At 40.6% G+C, this 20,919-nt stretch overlaps 1 protein-coding gene across 1 annotated transcript in view; it reads right to left on the bottom strand.

Moving 5' to 3' along the window:
• Positions 1-20,919, bottom strand: part of LOC118740555 (cadherin-related tumor suppressor) — an 816,571-nt gene that overhangs the window by 683,668 nt on the left and 111,984 nt on the right. Inside the window, exon 2 of the mRNA XM_036472144.1 lies at positions 13,893-20,788. Within this exon, the coding sequence (XP_036328037.1) occupies positions 13,893-19,967 (6,075 nt within the window). The 5' untranslated portion in view covers positions 19,968-20,788. The remainder of the gene's footprint in view (positions 1-13,892; positions 20,789-20,919) is intronic.

The raw sequence follows: 20,919 nt of genomic DNA, 5'->3' as shown, positions 1-20,919 counted from the left end.
CCTCACCCGTGCTTTAAGGAATTAACTGCTTCATTCGAGACGAATCCGGCCTTCTAAGATAAACTGAATTCCGCGCAATTACTGCTTTATAAGTAATTCTTTCATTGTCCACTTACTTTAAAGTGTCGTTTTAAAAAACTAAAACCCAATCGGCTCAAACTAAACTTTTCTAAGAAAACAATTATAGCTGCCTTCATTTAGATATCATATTCTACATGACAATTTATGAGCTATAGCGAACAGAGTAACAACTACAATAAATGCTACGCATAATTCATAAACATATACACTCGTAGGTGCATACACGCTATGTACACTTGTTGCACTATAATTGCTAGCAATAACATCATTTCTGCTTAGTCGCATTTTTGCGCTACTAAAATGGTAAAAATTATGCCAGCCAACATTGGTTAATTAATTCACTCCGACTCATTGTAGCGCACATAAATTCTTATTAGCACCACAAAAAACGATACAATTGGTCAAGTCAAGCCAAGCCAAGCGAAGTCGGGCTATTGGTGAGCCAGCTTAAAAAGAGCTGAAAGCGAAAGAAAGCAGTAATACAACAAACAAAACGTGCAACATGCGACAATAAGAAGCTGCATATATGTATGTACGAATGTATGTACTCACATACACTAGACGACAAATGAAAGTGTACAACTTGTTCTAATATAATATTCACAATTATTTACATGAAAAATTTTTTGCATTAATTATTTATCCTTCCTACTAATATTATAAATGTGAAAGTTTATATGTTTGTGTGTTTGGATGTTTGGGGCTCCATAACGCGGAAACGACTGAACCGATTTGCATGAAATTTTGCACACAGATAGTTTATGGGCCTGGTTGGACAATAGGTTACTTGTTTTACGAGTTGCCACCTTTTGAAAAAGTTTAATTAAATAAATAATCTCGCGGAAACGACTGAACGGGCGTGGAACTTGGTATGGAGATATGTATGTGAAATCAAATTCGTACCGACGAAGAAAAATGGGCGTTTTTGGAAAATGGGCATGGAACCTACCATTCTAACTGGAACTTTCATACTGCATATCTCTTCAAATATTTGTGGTAGAGTACTCAAGCTTGGTATAGAGATATGTATGTATGTCAAATAAATTCCATACTCATATAGAAAAGTGGGAGTTATTGGGCAAGGGGGCGTGGCAACTCCCATGCAATTTGATTTTTTATGCACCGAGATGTGCATACAAAATTAATTCCATGCCCATGGAGAAAAATTTGGGTTGTGGTACCTCCCGTACAAATTTACTATTTTATACTGCATAGAGGTGTTTGGGGTAGAGTACTGGGACTTGGAATTGGAATATATAAAATCAATTCCATACTCATGGAAGAAAATTAGGGTTATAAGAAATGGGAGCGTGCACATCCCATACAAATTGACTCTTTCTTACCACATATTCCTGGAAGTGTTTGTGGAAGAATACTGGAACTTGGTATGGAGTCACGTATATAAAATTTATCCCTTCCTCATGGGAAAGATGAGAGTTATTAGAAAAGGAGGCCTCCCATACATACTATAACATTCAGAATACATATCTCTGGAAGGATAGAAAATCCCTGCAAGTATTTTAAATTTGTTATGGAGATTTATTTTATCAGTACCGCACTGACAGAAAAAATTTCAGTTAATGATGCATACCTTTGGAGGCATTTCTCTACAGTACTGAGAAGTGATATTTTATCAAAGCCAGGATACTGAATTTGAAGTGGAAATATTAAGAATCCGCCGTGGCACCCGCCAGAAGGTTATACGTTCACACGGCCTATCCCTGGAACCATTTAAGGTACACTGAGGGAAATAATGCATAATAAAAATTAATACTTTATATTTGATTTTCCTTTAAAAATATTCGTATTTAAAAATAATATTTTCATACAAAAATTTAGCACGCATATATTTGAATGTTCACATCTGAGTATGTATATGTACACTGCCGGAACAAAGTATTGACACATCAAATTTTTCTCAATATCTGCAGCAATCTTTATTCTAATATTTTTCCACCAATTTTGTATAAAAATATGTTTCATTCAAAAACAAAAAAGATATAAATATAATTCCTAAACTTTGTGCAAACCTCGCGAAAATTCAGCAAATTTTCATCAAAATTTTAACTTTTTAATCAGATTTTTTAGAATTTTTTTGAGTTTTGCAGCCCATTAAATTCTAGTAAAATGCAAGTTCGGAGTTAGTCAAAAGTCGCGTTGATTTTTGAGAATTTTTTTTTGTTGGAGGTGTTTTGCATTTTTTCCATATAAAGTATTTTCGAAAAAAATATTTTGTATGGAAGAGACTGCGTGAAAAAAAAATTGCCAAAAATCAATGGCTACTTAAAACGTGCACTTTATTATAATAGAATTGTTTGGGCTACAAACCTGCATACTCAAAAAAATGAGAAATCAAAAAAAAATTATAAAAAATCTTATTAAAAAGTTGAAAATTTGCTGAATTTTTGCGAGTTTTGCACAAAGTTTAGGAATTATATGTTTATGTTTTTGGTTGTAGAATGAACCAAATTTTATACGAAATTATCGGAAAAATATTAGAATGAAAATTGTTGCATATTTGCTGTGCCAATACTTTGTTCCGGCAGTGTAAGTGTATGGACGCATACCAAGCATGCACAGCGGTGACAACAAACACATACGCGCGCTGTGGCATTGATGGATATTCAACATTTGAAAGCACATTTATATGTCTGGCTGAAGCTGAGTGTGCAAAGATGCTTGCACAATTTGTTGATATCCATACAGAGTCAGGGTTCGAATTCCATGGCAGGCACCATACAAATTAAATAATTTTTTTTGTTCTTTTTTTCTTGATTATCCACTTCACGGATGCTTTTTTTAATATTCCTAGTTATGCCTATTTTGCAGACGAGATTTTATAATTTCATAGTTTTAAACGTTAGTTTAAAGTTTAATACCTTAACTCGCTTAAAAATTATACGGCTACAACAAAATCGCCACAGAATAAAATATAACATCCTTAAATCAGTTTTCATAATTGTATAAAAACGTGGAGTGAAACTCGCGGGTATGAGCTAGTGAAAATATAGTTCATTCATAATATAAACCATATAAATTAAAGTTTCACACTTTATATAAAGTGCACAGAAATTCAAAATATTATCCCCAAAATTCTTAAATTTTTGTTCAGAATTTCTAGAAAATTTTCGAGTGTGCAGTTTTGTAGCCCATTCAGTTTTAGTAAAATAAGGTGCAAGTTTCAAACGCCTAAAAAATCCTGTTGATTATCTATTTTTTTTTTTTTGTTTTTTTTTTGTGGTGACGGATAGGAAATTCTGCATAAAAAGTTTAAAATTTTGATTAACATTTTTTTGCATTTTTATGAACTTTACGTATATAAATTGGTAATTGGGTAACTTTGATTCATATGATTTATATTATAGAATGAACTATATTTTCATAAATAATTAATGCAAAAAATGTCTCATGAAAATAATTGTGAATATTATATTGGAACGCGGTGTACACTTTCATTTGTAGCCTAGTGTATGTTTGTAGCGACAAAGCAGCCAAACACTTGAAGCAAAAGCAGACAACAAACAAAAGGGTGACAACAAACTGTAACATCAGCGCAGTTGCAACAACACAACACATCTACAAATCTCAAATCGTTGTCACGCTGCGCCAAAACCAACCTGTGCACTTGTAAGCGAAGAAACACAAATAAATGCCAACTCCACCAGCAACAACGACAAGCAACTAACTACATTAGCAAATGCGACTTGTGACCACAAAATGAATGTCTACGAAAAAGTGCATTCTCCTCGCTCGTTGCGCATACATACACACATAGATGCGTTTAGATTTGTTCGTCGGCATTTTTTTGCGCTTTGATTGTTTGTTCATTTGTAAGTTGGTCATAAATTCTAGCAGGCAGAGAGCTATAAACATTTAAGACCCTACAAATTGTAATTTGCACGCTCCGTATGCGAACGCATGAAACGCGTCACAACTCAATTCTTTTTCAATTCGCGACTGCTCATACATAAGTATGTATGTATGTAGGTAGCTATAAATACTTACTTACATTCAGGCTTAGTTACATACTAGATCTATATGCCAGCGGAGAAGGAAACACAGGAGCCGTACATACCTATGTATACATATATATGTACAACCCTAAGTAGAAAAAATTCCCAACAAACCTTTTTGATTTGATATCAACCTGAGCGCTTCGTATGTATAGGTCCCTGTGCCATCTGCAACCAATTCACTCAAACTGGATTATTCCATGCTAAACTACATAGTTTGTTATTCCTATTCATTGATTGAGTTAATGAAGTGCATTGCCTTCCTTTGGCTAGCTTGGATTTTATAGCAGAAGGTATTGCTAATAGCATCCGTTTCTGTCTTCGACTGGTTGGTTGGAATAATCTTCCCCTGCGCACATGCCCTGGAACCAATTAGTGCTGATAGCACCATTTTGATACGCTTTCTCTGGGGTCGTTGATTTTTCTGCTTTCATGATTCGTCGGTTTCGTCAAACCATTTGGATTCTTCGATGAATCTATCTGGGTTAGCAATGAAGCATTTGGTGATTTCTATTAGATGTTGGATGGAAAAACTCGTGAGTATGTCACGCCTTATGCGTGCCAATGCTGGACACTCGCAAAGATAGTGTAGGACTTACTTTGCTCAAGATTATAGCTACGGCATTGTACGGGTTCTACGGGGGGCCTATTTTAAGTGTTTGTCCGCCAAGGGGGTCAAGGGGTTTGACTATATGTTTCCTTGACCTCTTTCAAAGTTCTTGATGTCTTTGGTTTGTCATAATGCGGCCATATGTTCTTCGCAGTTTTGCAGGTTTGAACGTTGTTCCAACGTGTGTCAGCCAAACGTGTGAATTGCAAATGAAGTTTCCTTTTGATCGGTTTATTTATTTTCTCAGCTTCGGATTCAACAAGAGATGCTCGGCCTTAGTCAACTCTACAACCCTCTCATATCCGTGTATGTCGCTATGGCCGGGAACCCAGACGAGACAGATGTCTATTAGCTCAGCCGTCGAGGCGCGTTCTAGAAGTACCGCTTGACTATCTGAGAAAATGTATGCTTTCCGTATTCCAACGCAGTTCCACTCCAATGCTTTATATGCCATTTCGATTTCGAGTACTTCTGCTTGGAAGGTGCTAAAAGATTTCCATAGTCGGAACGGGAGATAGACACTCAACATCTCAGAAAATAGCCCCGCAACCACACCATAGTCCATTTTGGACCCGTCAGTATATATTTCAATGGAATTCTACTCAACTACCCTACCCCTACACCAATCCCGTCTAGAGGGAAACTTCACATGAAAGTTTTTCCTGAAATCCGCCGTAGGAGGTATATAATCTGATTGTTTCTCTGATTCGAAAATCTTGTCAAGAATACCACTATGACCATGCAGCAGCGCTCTCCAGAACGCTGACTCTTTGAATCTGACTGCCGAGGACGCAGCAGTTTCGGGGATGTGGAGTTCTATGGGCAGTTGATGCAGGATCACATTAAGCGTAGCACCTGCACAGGCTGCTCTTCAAATACTGCCTAATTTCGATACTAACATCGAGTGTTGCGTCGTATGGTTTGTTTAGGTATTGGTGTAAAGAATATGTTTTTAGATGTTCCATTTTCCGTCTTCGTTTAAACGCCCACAAATTTGTCAAATCTGGCAACGCTGTTATTAATTGTGGCCAGTTTGGTCTACTATTTCATTATGAATAGACTAATGTAATAGGGAGTTTTCACGACGCCCAGATGGCTCAATTTCGACGCTAACAATTCTCAATTTCAGCAGCAATTGCGATACGATTCTCAATTTGGTTATAGAAAAACTTATCATAGCCGCTAAACTAAAACGTAGAATAAGTGATAATAATAAGAGTATATTCAGTTTAAAAACTGTACATAAGTTTTGATTTTATTCGATTTAATTTTCAGCCCATTAAATGCTACCCATCTTTTAAACTGGTGGCAACCCTTTTTAATATTCTTAGTGTTTAAGCTAGATATTTCCTAATACTCCATCGAAGGACACCCATATTTTAATATTTCATGCAGTAACTTCTGTATAATTTAAATAAGTTCAGCTTTGTTAAAGATGGCAAAATATTAGACATTTAAAATATTTTCAACAAAAAATATTTTTCAACTACAATCTTGTTAAACCCTTTTCGTGTGACACCAAAATATACATATTTAAATTATCTAATTCCCCAAATTCAAGTAGCAACTCTGCTATATGTGTAAACAGGTGGCAACCTTCTTCAAATTATTTTCAAACTATTGTGAAGCATATTTACATCACCTAATTCCCTTAATTCAAAATAAAATTTAGAACAGGTTGCAACCCTCCTACATGTAGTTTTGCAATAAAATATCTTCAAAGCGATTTCGTTTGATATCCATATATAAGAAATTATAACATTGAATGCAAGCTTGTTAAGAGCTGGCAACTCTCTTTTAAATCTCCACAATCTGTTTCGTTGGACGCTCACATCGGGATACATAGTTCAATTTTCGAATCGCCTTAATTCAAGTTTGAACTTGATTTTGTAAACGGGTGGCAACGCTTTTACAAGCAATTTAGAAATAAAGTTCCTTCAAGGCTATTGTAATTGATATCCATATCGTAGTAATTCGTTTAACCTCTATATTGAATTTAGCTTTGTAAACAGGTGGCAACCCTATTTAAAATAATTTCAAACTAAAACCTCTTTTAATCATTTTTTATTTGACACCCGTATTGCGACACATATTTAAATTATCTAATTCTCTTAATTAAAGTTGAATTAAGTTTTCAAAACAAGTGGCAACTCTACCACATGTAGTTTAAAATACAGTTTTTTCAACGCCATTTTGTTTGATTTTCATATTTCAGTAACTCATTTTACCTATTTTATATATTGAATTTATCTTTGTAAATAGGTGCCAACCCTCCTACATATACTAAAAAAAATAAAGCCTTTTCAAAATCATATTGATCGATACCCATATTGTAATAATTGATTTAACTTATAAATAATTTAATGTCCCTCATTCAAACACGAATCTTCGCCGGACTGCCATAGAAATCGGCTTGATTATGTCTTAATGAAGGAGGAAGCGCAGCATAATTGGGCAAATACGGAAGCTAACAGACCGACAAAATCCTTCATCCCGGAAATTAAAAAAAAAAGAGAACCTACGCACTCATCCACCTTTCTAGGCACGAAGTATGAATTATTACGGCTTTTATTACTGGCCAATGCAGGGTGTCTGAGCATCTGGGCAGCCTGGGGTGGTTTACTCTACCCAGTTCAGGGCTCGAATCGTAACAGTCGTGAACTAGCAACTCATCACGTAAAAATGCATATTTCGGATTATAGCTGTCTCGTGAACGTACTGCTCGTCTCGTAGTTCGGTATACGATGCGAGCAGGACGTTCACGACTGTTATAATCCGAAATACGTATCTTTACGTGACGAGTTGTTCGTTCACGACTGTTACGATTCAAACCCAGGTTGTGTCACGAGGAACAAGAAACAGCAGCACACATTATGTGCCACTTACAATCCCCTACTAGACACAGACTTCGCATGCTCTAGAAAACTAATCTCAACAGCGTTTAACCAAAAGACTACTAGAGGTGCCTTTACCCAGGAGCTACGGGGATCAAAGATAATTTTTGAAGTGAAACCTCCTTTCCTTCGGTTGGGAGTACATGCAGATATCGATGTTACGAAAGGAGATACACTCGTTGGGTTCTAATTCCAAACAAAATAGCGACAGGAGAAGGTAGGGATGGCGGTTGGCCACCATTAGGATCAAAATTGGGTTCAAAATTAAGATAGAGATTGAAATTGAGATTGAGATTAAGATTAAAATAACTGTTCATTCTTATTCCGTGTACGCATAGAGGAACAGAGTTGCCAACCTGTTAAAAATTTTATTCAAATTCAATTGTATTTAAACAAGGCACTTAGGAAATTGAGATATGTATCACAAATTGGGTGTCAGACGAAAGAGATTTGAAAAGTTTTAAATGTTTTTAAGAGGGTTGCCCTCTGTTTGAAAACTCGAACTTAATTAAATTATGCACAAGTTATATGAAATGTTAAAATATGTGAGGGATGCCATCCTTTTAAAAAGTTGAATTTAAAGTATTTGACAAGTTAAATGAATTATAAAAAGATGGGTATCAATCGAAATTGGTTTGGAAAGGCTTTATTTCCGAATTATCTTTAGGAGTGTTGCCACATGTTTAAAAAATCGAAATAATCTTGAATTTCGGCAATTAGGTAAATGTCAATATGTATCAAAACATAAAATTCAGACGAAAGAGGGTTAAGAAAGTTTTAGTTTCAAAATATTGTGAAAAGGGTTGCCACCTTAAAATTACTTAAAAAGTATCAATCGAAACAGGTTTGGAAAAGCTTTATTTCTGAATTATCTTTATGAGTGTTGCCACATGTTTAAAAAATCAAATTAAACTTGAATTGTGGCAATTATTTGAATGAAATATGTATCAGAACATGGGTGTCAGACAAAGGAGGTTAAAGGAATTTTTTCGCGCGAAAATATTTTGAAGAGGGTTGCCACTTGTTTGAAATTTCGAATTTAATTAAATGATGCAGAATATTAATTATTATATTTGATGTCAAATGAAAGAAGTGGTAAGAAATCTTTAGTTTGAAGTTTTAGAATATTTTCGAGCTATTTGACGAGGATTGCCATCTGTTTAAAAAGTTTAGTGCACATTTAATGACTTAAACGAATTACTAAAACGTATGTACTAATTGAAATGGGTTTGGAAAGGCTTTATTTCAAAACTGTATTGAGGAGGGTTGCCACGTATTTCAAAAGTCCCAATGCCAGACGAAAGAGATTTAAGGCGAAGATTTAATTTAAAGAAAACTTTAAGAAAAGGGTTGCCAACTGTTTGGAAAAGCGAAATTTTTAAGAAAACTTTGGCTTGAAAATACTTTTCATTAGGGTTGCCACCTATTCGAAAAAGCGAAGCCATTTTTTATGAAGGTCATCAGGTCTGCACTGTCGAATGCCAAGAATGAGACGACATATTAAAGAGCTTGTCCTGGAGATTTGATTTAACGTTTTACTTTCTGAAGTTAGAACTTTTTTATTGGAACAGGATGAGTTGAAATTAGAAAAACCAAACCAAAAGAGACTTTGCTCCCCTCAAAAACTGCTGGATGGATTTAGATGAAATTTGGCAAACGTATCGCTTTTAACTGGTGCAATATTTTTTATGCTTTTGAAGAGAATTGCCACCTGTTTAAAATTTTTAATTCAATTTTGACGTTTTATTGGCATGCGGGTGCACTAATTAGTAATATAGTAATTCGAGTCAAAGTGGAAGAAGAATTTTTCTTAGAGTCGCCCGTGCGATCCACACGCAACTTTTTTTTTTTATTTACCGTCCCTGCTCTACACATAGACTTCACCAATTATTTGCTTCTGTTTGCTGGGTTAGCAGCAAAACGAAGTGATTAGTATTCTTGCATGGGCACGTATGTGTATGTATGTGCATATGTCCGCCATAAGTAAGCATAGTTACGCACTTAAGCTGCGGTTTCAACGCCACTTTCTTACTTTCCCCACCTTCTGCGTGCATACGCGCTGATGCCACCTTAAATATGTGCAATGTCTGTCCGTCTTATTAATTCCGCTTAGCTGTAGTACGTTACTATGGCAATCAAATTCTCTAAACATCATAATAAATTCCAGTGGTATATACTTAGATACATATGTGTGTGTCTATGTTGTAAAGACACGAATACTTAAAATAGCAACAACATTATTTCACACAAACACACAAAAAACACGCAAACACTTATGCGGCTAATCCAACTGGCGTTGTCGCGACATTTCTACTAAGCAAATCGCTTTGACTTCAGCTGGCACTTGTTATTTCACTTCCAATTCCATTACCGCCACCATTGCCTTTGCCAAATATGTATGCAACAATAAAAACAACATGCTTATTTGCGACAGCCATTGCTTAGTTGCAACTCCTTTTTGCATACCTCATCATTTGTCCACTGCTGCTGTTGCTGCTGCTGTTGCATCTCGCCGTCTCCTTATCGTCAGCGCCAAGCTCATCGCACCAACCCACATCGCCATCTTACATTTTCACAGCAATTATAGCTGCGACATATGCTAAAATGGTTGGTTGACTAGTTGCATGAATGTACATTTGTATGTACGTACGTATGTATGTATTTAAATGTATGTGTGCATGTCCGGTGTTGGTCAGAGCCATTTTAAGCCACTCATAGTTGACTGCAGCTGCATATCACCGCCATGCATCTGCACAGGCGCATAAGCGCGCGCACTCACATACACTCACACACACATACACACGCACACACATGCATACACCTGCACACATTCGTGCAAACTTGTAAACTTTTTGCCAGTGAAATATCATCTGCAATGATTTTTTACTGCCTGCGAGGTGATTTTTATGATTCCTTACACACTCACCTTGCAGCTTGGCCATCAACTGTGCTTCAACTCTCGCTCTCTCTCTTCCGCTTCATGCTGCCAACTCGCCTGCAAGCACACTAGTTCTTTTTGTTGAGGCTGCTGCTGCTGATGTCTGTCGCCGACAAGGTGTGGGTAAACTAATGTCATTGCATTGTAGCTGCGCACAACACAAGAGTTCCAACTTGCAACACTGCTGCTGTGACTGTTGCGTCTATGAATTGCATTCAAACATAAGGACTCAGGTGTTTTTTTACTACTTGCACCACTCGGCGGCAATCGGTTGTGGCCGCGATACGCCTGCTGTTGCATTATGAGGAGACGTTCTGTGTTGACTATGGCATAGTTAATGTTGCTGGTGTTGCACGTTATAGCAATAAATTAGTTCGTTATGTTTATGCGCATTTTATGGCGTCTAAATTAGTTGCTATGTATGCGTGCACACACTTTCACATATGTACGCTGGCATCCTGACCGTGGCAATTCTACGCTATGCTCGATTATATTGGTTTGAGGTTTAAGTTTTTGTGTGGTTTTTTGGTTTTTTTTTTTGGTATCTCCGCGCGATAAGCAACGCACCCAAATCTCTTCGAAATGGGATTCCATTAAGGATTTTGCATAGCTTATGGCTTGCAAGCACATTTCTATTTGTGCCACACCATCATATAAATGTATGTATGTATGTATGGGCGTAATATTAATGCGCACAAATGTTCATTTGCGGCGTAGGAAATGCATTTATTGAATGCATTACGTAGGTATGCAAATGAATAATTCCTGTGTGGGTAGTTTGGGTGTTAAGAATTCTGTAATGGTGCATATAACAATTACCCGATAGCATTGGAAAAAGGCGACATCAGGAAGAAGTGATAAGCTTGATAGTCTGGGAGATATTTTTGTTGAAAGTGCACTTTGGAACTTCGCTACTCAACTTACTTACTTAAGAGCATGATTATAAGAGCGCCTACTCAAATTGCAGGTTAAGTTGCTTTAGCAAGCGCAAGCATGTCGAATTTAGGCGCACTGCGTACTTAGCTGTCCCTGTATCCTTTGAAGCTTGGACATCGTTCCTGATAGCACTGACGCCAGCTTAATTACATAGCTCTAAGTAGCACTTTCTACACGCACCCTCAATAAATGAGTGTGTGGTAGGCAGCAGCTGAAATGATGGTTCAGCGAAGCTTTCAGAGGGGCAAAGTTTAAGGAATCGTCAGCGTAAGCGCTAAGGCACTTTTCGGTGATCTAGGCGCGGGGCTATCGCAGCATTTTTGGCAACTAAATGGGGTGGTAATCTGGCCCGGTACGTGTCGGCCCTGGATATTTAAGGGGTATATATTATTTATCCATATGTATATCAAAAAAACACTACCATAAGTTTGGCGATTCTACTGGAACGATTTCGAAACAGAGAACACCATTGGAAAGGTATTTTTCAGTAGATGAGTAGAGTTTCGAGATTGGTTGAAAAATACAGCCCAAATTGTCGTTTATGCTGGATTTCCACTAGGCATTAAATGGCAAAAATGACAAATGACAAAGTCGGTCATTAAAAAAATAATCATTAAGATCATTTCCACATGGCATTTTTTTAAATGGCAGAAATTTTTTGTCATTTCAATGCCTAGTGGAAATTCGGCATTAGAAATGTCTGTGTTTGTTTATATGTAGTTGTTGTTGCAAGCTGATCAATTTGAGTTGTTTTCGCATTTTGTTTTACTGCTTATTTAAAATTAATGTAATAAAGGTAAATGTGAAGATGAAGAAATAAATGATAAAAAACGTTGAAGATAATAAAGCAAAGGCAAAATTTAAGGTAAAATTGAGAAATACACATTCGTAAGGATTAGGTTAACTAAAGAAGTAAGAACTTTTATTGAAAATTTTCGATAATAATCGAAAATATCCATTCATCAAAAATTTAGTTATCGAAATTTATCAAGTTTCTTATCAGCGACGTTTATAGTTATCGAAATTTAACGTGTTTATTGAGTTATCGGAATGTATGGAGTTATTCAAACTGGCCAATGTTTATTGAGTTATCGAAATTTACCGAGAAACGGAAACTTGTCTGTTGAAATTTACAGATAGTTATCGAGTTAAAAAAATTTATCGGACTACCGAAATTTGCAAAGTTATTGGCATATATCAGGTTATCGGTATTTATTAAATTATCAATATTTATCGAGTCATCGAAGCTTTTAGAGTTATCGAGTTAGCGAAATTTATCGTACTATCGTAATGTATGAGTTCTTTCAACTTGTCGAGTCATCGATATTTATTTATTTATGGAACTTGACTGGTTGTTATCGAAATTTGTCAGTTTATCGAATAGAAGCTTTCAGAATTTTCACAGTATATTAAGTTATCTAAATTTCTAAGGTTATATGTGTACTTATAAATAAATATCGACAACATCGATAAGAGTATGGCTGAATGCATTGTTAACAATCATAATATAAAAGTACATATACTATCGATAACAATTTCGATACATATAATTTCAAACATATATATCCAAAATAGAATATAATATATCGAAGACATATCGATAAATGTTCATATACATAGTTATAAGTGTTTATCGATAAAATCGATAACAGTATGTTGAAATGCATTATTAGCAATGGCATTACACTATCGATAATAATTTCGATACATATAACTTTAAATATGTAAAACGAAAGGTAGAAGTGTTTGCTGTCACTGCATATGAATACTCGATACTAAGTGTACAATATATCGTAGGGATAACAATAACTTTCGTATATATACTTTATCCGTATATATCGATAGCATCGATAACAGTATTATTGAATACATTAGTATCAATTACAATATGTATTTGTCCATACAATATCGACAATAATTTCTGTACATATAATTTCAATTAAATATATTTATCAATAGTGATATCGATAATGATGTCAGTAATAATGAGCTATGTAACGGAAAAGCTCAATTTGGATATTGACCTGGTCATTCTTCGAATTAATCTGGTTTTGCCTACAATTTTAACTTCATTATTGATCCCACTTAATACCGCAACATGCCACAGTGCAGCGCTGTTTCCTAACAGATATTTACTAACCTGCGAGTACTGTGGGAAGTTGACGCGCAGAGAATTTTTCAAATATTATAATGAGAAGCTAACTCGAATTTGATGCTTTAAGAGCCACATGCCTTTGCGTAACAAAAAATATGGTTGAATTATAAAAACTGCAAGGCAATAGTAACAAAAGTGGCTGAATAATATATCAATCTCGTAGATAAAGAATTAATCAAAAAATATAAAGCAAATTTCATGCATATCATTACATAACTAAACAAAAGGAAGCAGACAAAATGAAGAAGAAAAAACCCCGACTTACCTTTGTACTCGCTGTTCGCGGCGCTCCGCCCAATGCAATCGCATACACTTCCACTTCGTAGGTGTCCGGTCCGGCTTCGCGATCCAACTCCTTTGCTGTCGACAATATGCCAAGTTTTGTGTCAATGTCAAATAGGCGGTCGACTTGCTGCACACCCGCACCTGCACTCGCACTCACACCGATTGCAGTCACATTCGTCACGTAGTACTCGATTTCGGCGCCATTCAAGCGTGCACTCACAGTCAAAATACTCGTACCGGTCGGCTCATTTTCGTACACTGAGCCGCTTTGTTCGCGCTGATCGAATGCGGGTCCCGACGCCGTGCCCGCTGTAATAATCGTTATGTACGCATCGGTGCTTTTACGTTCGCTCTGCACCGCTTCATCGGTTGCCTTCAAAGCCAACTGATAACGCACCTCCGGCTGGTCGATCACTTTGCGCAATGTTATCGCACCCGTATTGCGATGCAATTTGAAGAGTTCCATATTGCCGCTTACCATTTCGTAGGTGACCAGTCCATTGCTGGACGAATCGGCATCACGCGCTAGCACATGCATCACTGGCACACCGTCACGGTAGTGATGACTTTGGGCGGCCGCCGCCTGCATTGGCAATATGGCCGCATTCATGGACACAAATGTGGGTGCATTGTCGTTAATGTCCTCAACGATGACGGTCACAAGTTTTTCAGCGGATAGTTGTGGTTCAGGCTTTTCTGCCTGATCGGTGGCGACGACTGTGAGACGGAACGTGTCGATGGTTTCGCGATCGATTTCACGCAGCGTATGTATGACGCCGGTCATGTTGTTGATGCCAAAGTGTCGGCCACCCGGCTGCTCGGGGTCTTGCTTCGTAATCGCGTAGGTAACTTTGCCATTCAAGCCTGAGTCCGGATCTTCGGCGGTTATGGTAACAATAGGTGTTTTAATGGCAATACCTTCCTTAATTTGCCGTACAATGGCTGTGTTTGGGAAACTGGGTGGATTGTCATTCTCATCCACAACGTTTACGGTGAAGACGATGGTGTTCGCTAGACGCGGCGTACCGCCATCAGCAGCTGTTATATTCAGATTGTATACCGTAGTATCTTCATAGTCAAGTGGCTTGTGCAAGTACAAGCTTCCCGATATAGCATCGATGTGGAAAGTATCCTTACGGTTGCCAGCCGTTATGCTATAGGTAACCTGGCTATTGACGCCCAAATCTGAGTCCGTTGCACGGAAACGCATCAGCTCCGTGCCGATGCCGCTCGTCTCCAATACAGACACTTCGCTCGCTGTCTGCGCGAATGCGGGCGCCACATCGTTCTCATCCAACACCTCCACTGTAATGGTGGTACTTGCGCTCAACTGCCCGTTCAATGCTGCATCACGAGCTACCACTGCCAGCTTATATGAAGACTGCTGTTCGCGATCAAGCAAACGCGCCAATGATAGCTGTCCTGTTGCATCATCCATGGCAAAACGTTCCTCCTCATTGCCGGCAACAAGTGAGTAGTAGACATCGCCATTGAGTCCCTCATCCGCATCCACCGAATAGACGCGCATCACTTGCGTGCCAATGCCAGCGCCTTCGGAAATCTGCACGCGGTAGGGAGCGCGCACAAACTGCGGCGCATTGTCATTGACATCTGTAATGATTATCTTCACCTTGACCTTGTCGTGCAAGCGCTGCACTCCATTGTCTGAGACGATGGCCTCCAGCTGTATGTAGTTATTGCCATTGTTAATACCATCGCCTACACCCACTACACCGCCAGCCGACTGCCCATTCGCTTGTCCACCCACGCTGGCGCTGCTACGTCGTTGCACAAGCTCCTCGCGATCGAATGGATGTAGCGTTTTGATGAAACCATTACGCATGTCGATGCTGAAGTCCTGCTCCTGCGATGCCAGCGTATAAATCAATTCTGCGTTGCGTCCAATATCACGATCCGTTGCCGTCAGCTTGCCGACAAACGAATCGGCTGGCTCATTCTCTGCGATGCTAAAGGTGAAGGTATTATTTGTGAATTGCGGCGCATTATCGTTCTCGTCGATGACATGTATGATTACCGGTACCACAGAAGAACGCGCTGGCATACCGCTGTCGTGGCATGCTACCGTCAGCGCGTAATAGTCGCGCTCCTCCCGATCCAACTGCGCGCGCACAAACAAATAACCATCGGGAAAGACGCCGAACTTCCGCTCTGTATTGCCCTCGATTATGTCGTATGATATCCGCCCATTTGCGCCAAGATCCGCATCGCTGGCAGCTAGCGCAAAGAAGCGCGCATTCACCTTAGTCGATTCGCGCAACGATGTCTCGTACGATGTGTGATCGAACACAGGTGTATGATCGTTGACATCGGCGATGAGCACGTCGATGGTGTGTCGCGTTGACAAGGGCGGCGTACCACCATCAGCGGCCATCAACTCCACATGCAGTAATGTACCGGGTGCTGCGCGCAGCGGACGCTGCAATTGCAGTACGCCAGTCGCTTCGCTGATGCGAAACTGTTCGTCGGGATTGTAGGTGAGCGTGTAGGTGACATGGCTATTCATGCCTGAATCGCGATCACGTGCGCGTGACAAGTAAACCTCTTGACCGACAGCTGCGTTCTCGGCCAACTGTATCTCACCGTCACGATCTTGTGCAAAGATCGGCGCATTATCGTTCAAATCAGCGATCGCAATGTTCACAATGCATTTGCCATAGGCCAAGCCAGTGCGCGCCATCACAGTGAGCTGATACTGCGCCACCGCTTCACGATTAATGCGGCGCGCCGTGCGAATGCGACCAGTGCGACGATCCACCTCAAAGTTCTCATCCGCATCGCCATACACAATCGCGTACTCGATGTTGGGTGGCAGTGTCAATTTGCCAGCATGTGACTTCACCTGCACCCGACCCACCTCGCGACCCACCACTGGCGGTTGTTGCTCATGATCTTCCACAATTTGAAACTCATAACTGCCGTATGACTCGAACTCGAGCAACTCCATTTTGGATTGCAATACAATCTCAACCAATGCATCTTGTTCGCTTAGACGTTCGCCGCGATCCTTTGCCGAAATCTTCAACTTATACAATGCCTTTGGTGAGTGGCGTATATCGCTGCTGGCGGCGGCGGCGGCAGCGGTGCGCAACGTTATCGCACCACTCCATGTATCGACGACGAAATGCCCATCGCCACCTGACTCCAGTTGGTAGGTAATTAAGGCATTATCGCCCGCATCACGATCACTGGCAGTGACTTTCAATAGTGGTTGGTTGTTGTCGCTGTTGTCGTTGTTGTCGTTGTTGTCGCCCGCATCGTCAGGCAACGCATAAAAATAATGACTCGGATAGAACGTTGGGCTGTTGTCGTTGACATCCTCAACGTTCAGATAAACAGTAGCTGTGGCCGATTGTGGTGGTGCACCCTGATCGCGTGCGATCACAAAAATCTCATAATGCGCAATTGTCTCACGATCAAGTGCACTGCGCGTCGTTAATTGGCCAGTGAGCGAGTCGAGCGCAAATTGTTTCGGATACTTGCGCTCCACACTGCCCGCCAGTGTGTATGTCACCGAGCCGTTAGTGCCTTGATCGTGATCGGCTGCCGTTAGCATGGCGACCAATGTCTGTGCCGGCGTATTCTCGCTGAGTGTAACGTTGATTTGGTGCTGCGAGAATTGTGGTGCCTCATCGTTTTCATCCAGTATGGTCACCTTGAGTTGTGTGTACGCCCACTTCGGATTTGGGCCGCCATCACGTGCGGATATGCTCAATTCCACGCTGTCTTGCACTTCGCGATCCAATGCTGCCTGCGTTGTTATCAAACCGGACGCTGTATCAATAACAAACCATTGTTTATTATTACCCGAAACGAAATCGTATGAAATCAATGCATTTACGCCGGTGTCCTCGTCGGTGGCGGTAATGGAGGCAACGTACGTGCCTGCCGGTGCCAATTCACTCAGCACCGCCGAATACTCGCTCTTCTCGAACACTGGTTCATGATCGTTCACATCGTTGACATGGATAATTAGGTGCGCGGTCGCCGTACGCGATGGTGTACCTTTATCGATGGCGACAACTGTCAAATTGTACTTGCCAATTTCCTCGCGATCCAACACACCATTAACGCGCACAATATCGAAGGACGGTGTCTTCTCCAGGCGAAAATGCCCCAACTCATTGCCCGTTATGATACGCAAGCTCGTATCGCCATTTAGGCCCTCATCCATGTCCACTACAGAAACGGCAGCAACAACACTGCCGTTCACCGCATTCTCATCCACAGTCGCGTATGTGCCAGTTGGCGGAAAATATTGAAATCGTATTACAGGGTCATGGTCATTGGTGTCCAGGAGGTTCACCGTAACATAGGTACGTCCGTCTTGCCGCGGAGAGCCGTGATCGCGCGCGAATACCGTAAAGACACAGCTCTTCGGACAACCAGCGCCGGGGCGTGCGAAGTTCTGGCAATTCTGTTGTGGACAGCTAAGTAGTTCGGTGGTGGATATGATACCGCTCTCGGGATCAACAGAAAACTGTTGCTCAGTGTCAGCTAGGTAGTAGGTGATTTTGGCATTGTCACCCAGATCATTGTCCGATGCCATAACCTGAAGCACAGGCGTGCCCGGCGGCACAGATTCATTCAGCGAGACGATATAATCGGAGTGATCAAAGATCGGTGGATTATCGTTCACATCGACAATGGTAACATTTACCAGCAGGTATCCGTATTGCGGTGGCTCACCACCATCACGCGCTGAAATGTTAAGCTGGTAGAAACCGCGCGTTTCCCGATCTAAGTTACCCGTAGTCTCCAAATGAAGGTAGCTGACATCACCACTTGGATTCGTTGTCACAGCCAAGCGGAATTTATCCTCCATATTACCATCCACAATGTGATAGTCGTCCGTCACACTATTCTCGCCAATATCGCTATCAGTGGCCGCATCCAGTAGCAGGCGCGTGCCGGTAGCCGCACTCTCAGAAAACGATACTGCTATGCTCGGTTCGGGAAACTGTGGCGCATTATCGTTCACATCCAGCACAATGATGCGCACCTCAATGGGATAGGTGGGCTGTGAGGAGAGCACCACTAAATCGTAGCGATCGCGTATACCTTCACGATCCAGCACCACATTTGTTTTAATCTCACCCGTAACCTGATCGAGCGCAAATTCACGAGGTGGCTCATTAAAGCGATATGTAAAATCGGGTTTGGTGGGTATAAAGCCAACTACTGTGCCGCGCGGCTGTCCTTCTAACACCTCAAATTGTGCGCTCGTATCGACAGCGCGCGACTGCATTAGGCCGCTTGCGCTATCGCCGCCCGCCGACGAGCGGCGCCGTGGAAAGGCGAGCACGCTGTAATGAGCAATGGGTCCGCCGACCACACTCGGACCGAACATAGTACCATACGCGGCGCTCAATGACTGCTGTGGCTGGCTGTGACATGGCAATGGCAATGCGTACAACGCAAATGCGAAGCAACAAGTGATGAGTGGCCAAACGGCACTGCTTAAGACTAAATTATGTTGACGGCGTTGAGGTGACGCTGCTGCGTACTTTGCAAGCTGTCGCGCATTAGCGGCGTTTTGTGGCGTTCTTTTACAGTCTTCTAGTTGCACTTTGCTTACTTTCGCTGCGTTGACTTGAGCGGCGCGTACAGGAGTGGTGGCGGCGCTGCGGTGGAGGGTTGGCGCTAATGTAAACACTTTTGCGGTGGCAACGGTGACGGCAGCGGCGGCGGCGCACTTTGATATACGTATTGCTGCTGTAGTTGCTGTTGCTTCCGCTACTCCTCTGTACAAATGCCTGTTTCGTATACGCTTATTTCTGTTGGCTATGATGGTTGTGTTTGTGCCGACGGTGTCTGAGCCGGCATTTGTGGCAGTTACAGAAATGAAGATATCGCTACAATTTGGCTGATTTGTCATGCTGTAAGTGCGCGCATAAGCGCTCGTATTCACATCGTCTGTGGCCGTGACCAGTTCGACGACGTTGTCTGCTTGTTGTAGCCGTCGTCGTCGTTGTCGGACGTCTTCTTTCTTCTCAACGTCTGCAGGCAAATATTTTGTGTTCCTGCAACGCGTCATAATGTGGCTGCGACGTGGAAGACTACCAACCCACGGCAGTTCTTTGCACGTCGCTGCTGTTGATCTAGTAGTACTAGTAGTTGTTGTTGTTTCCTTTTTTGTTCGTTGTTTGTCCGCAGCGCGCTGATGGCCCTTCTACGGAATATTGCTCGCTTTTGAATGTTGCTTGCACCTTCTGGAATTCGATTTTGTTGCAAACACTTAGTCGCTGCTTTTCTTTGTTGATTTATATTTTTTATTTGCGTTGGTTGTGTTTTAGTTCTCGTTAGTTTTTGTTGTCGTTCTGTTTCTATGCGCTGTGGAATTCGCAAACTTGCAGCCATTAGTGTACCGAACGCGATAAGTTCTGGCAATTGGTTTCATTTTATTCCTGCTGTCCGTTGTAGCTCAGCGATCTTCACTGCTGCAATGAGCATGATGACGATGATGATGATTCGAACTCAATACACATACATAGATACATACAGGCGCATAGAACACTTGACAAACACTTGCACGTTAATATTTGTATGCAACTATTTTGCACTTATGCTTTTACATACATACATACATGCATACATACATGCACCTTGAGTAATTTATGTTGATGAGGGTATGGCGTCGTCCGTCAGCATTTTTTTTCACCTTTTTGCACTGCGCACTGAGCAAAGGGTTTTTGATTATTTTTTCTCTTTTTTCGCTAAAAATTTTTTCTCGCTTTGTTATTGAAATTAACACTTTTTTGCACTTAACACTCTCGCGTCAGCAGCGATATAATGGCGGTGACAGGAAGCCAGTAACCAAATGGACGACGGATATCAGCGGTCGAGCAATTTCAAAATCTGCAAATTAAAAGAAAAGAAGTGAAAAAGAATTAGAAAAAAATTACTAAAAAAAAGTAAAAATTATAGTAAAATATTTAACGATTTGGAGCAATTACAATTATAAACGAACGCTTCTGTGGTAGTTGTGC

This window comes from Rhagoletis pomonella, unplaced genomic scaffold, assembly GCF_013731165.1.
Source record: "Rhagoletis pomonella isolate Grant_MI unplaced genomic scaffold, Rhpom_1.0 Rhpom_scaffold_00006, whole genome shotgun sequence".
NCBI classification, from domain to species: Eukaryota; Metazoa; Arthropoda; class Insecta; order Diptera; family Tephritidae; genus Rhagoletis; species Rhagoletis pomonella.
This window is presented reverse-complemented; position numbering and strand designations above follow the sequence as displayed.